Here is a 693-nt window from a genome sequence, read left to right as displayed (position 1 = left end):
TAGCAGCGATTGTTGTGTGGTAGTGGCTAGATGTACATTCATTGTGTCGTATCACACAGTGTGCTAACTCAGCCAGGACGACCATCTCCATAATACTTCTACAAATATGTGCAACACATGTACTCCATCACATCTATCTGCTTGTGTAGCTCCATGCAAACATCTATCTACTTGTGTACCACAAATATACAACACCCTTCATACAAACATAGAAACAAACATCTAGGCACACATCCACACGCACGTGGCATACGTACGTGTATGTGGCCAGATGTACTTGCATATACAATACAAACTTGCTTACGCTTCAATCTGCGATGTTCTGTACGTGTTCAGTACGTTTATCAGCAGCTGCCGTATCTCGACGGTGGCGCTTGCGGCGGTCTCTGATGGTTTGAGAGCGATGTAGTGGCTCTTCAAATAGCCCACATTGCTGTGTGGTCGATACAGCACGAGATTTTAACGTATTGACTTCGACGCAAGTGTACATACCAGTAGATGATAGTAAAGACTTGTAAGCGGTCATATGACAATATATTGGTGCATGGTAATGGCATAGGTGGGTATAGCCACCGACACGCACATCGTAGTACCTATGGACATAGGATAGTAGGAATCAGAAACCGAGATCTTTGCAACCACAATGGGTATATATTATTATATATACGTATGATAATAGTAGTCATAATATAT

At 42.4% G+C, this 693-nt stretch overlaps 1 protein-coding gene across 2 annotated transcripts in view; it reads right to left on the bottom strand.

Moving 5' to 3' along the window:
* Positions 1 to 307: 307 nt before the first annotated feature.
* The window catches only part of SARC_09647, a gene marked incomplete at both ends in the record, with an annotated part of 9,579 nt that continues 9,193 nt past the window's right edge, over positions 308 to 693 (bottom strand). For both annotated transcript variants that reach the window (XM_014296331.1, XM_014296330.1), the window contains one exon: positions 308 to 433. In XM_014296331.1, coding sequence (XP_014151806.1) covers positions 308 to 433 — 126 coding nt within the window. The remainder of the gene's footprint in view (positions 434 to 693) is intronic.

This window comes from Sphaeroforma arctica (genome assembly GCF_001186125.1).
Source record: "Sphaeroforma arctica JP610 unplaced genomic scaffold supercont1.1008, whole genome shotgun sequence".
NCBI lineage: Eukaryota > Ichthyosporea > Ichthyophonida > Sphaeroforma > Sphaeroforma arctica.
The sequence above is the reverse complement of the archived record's forward strand: the minus strand, read 5'-3'. Positions and strand labels throughout refer to the sequence as shown.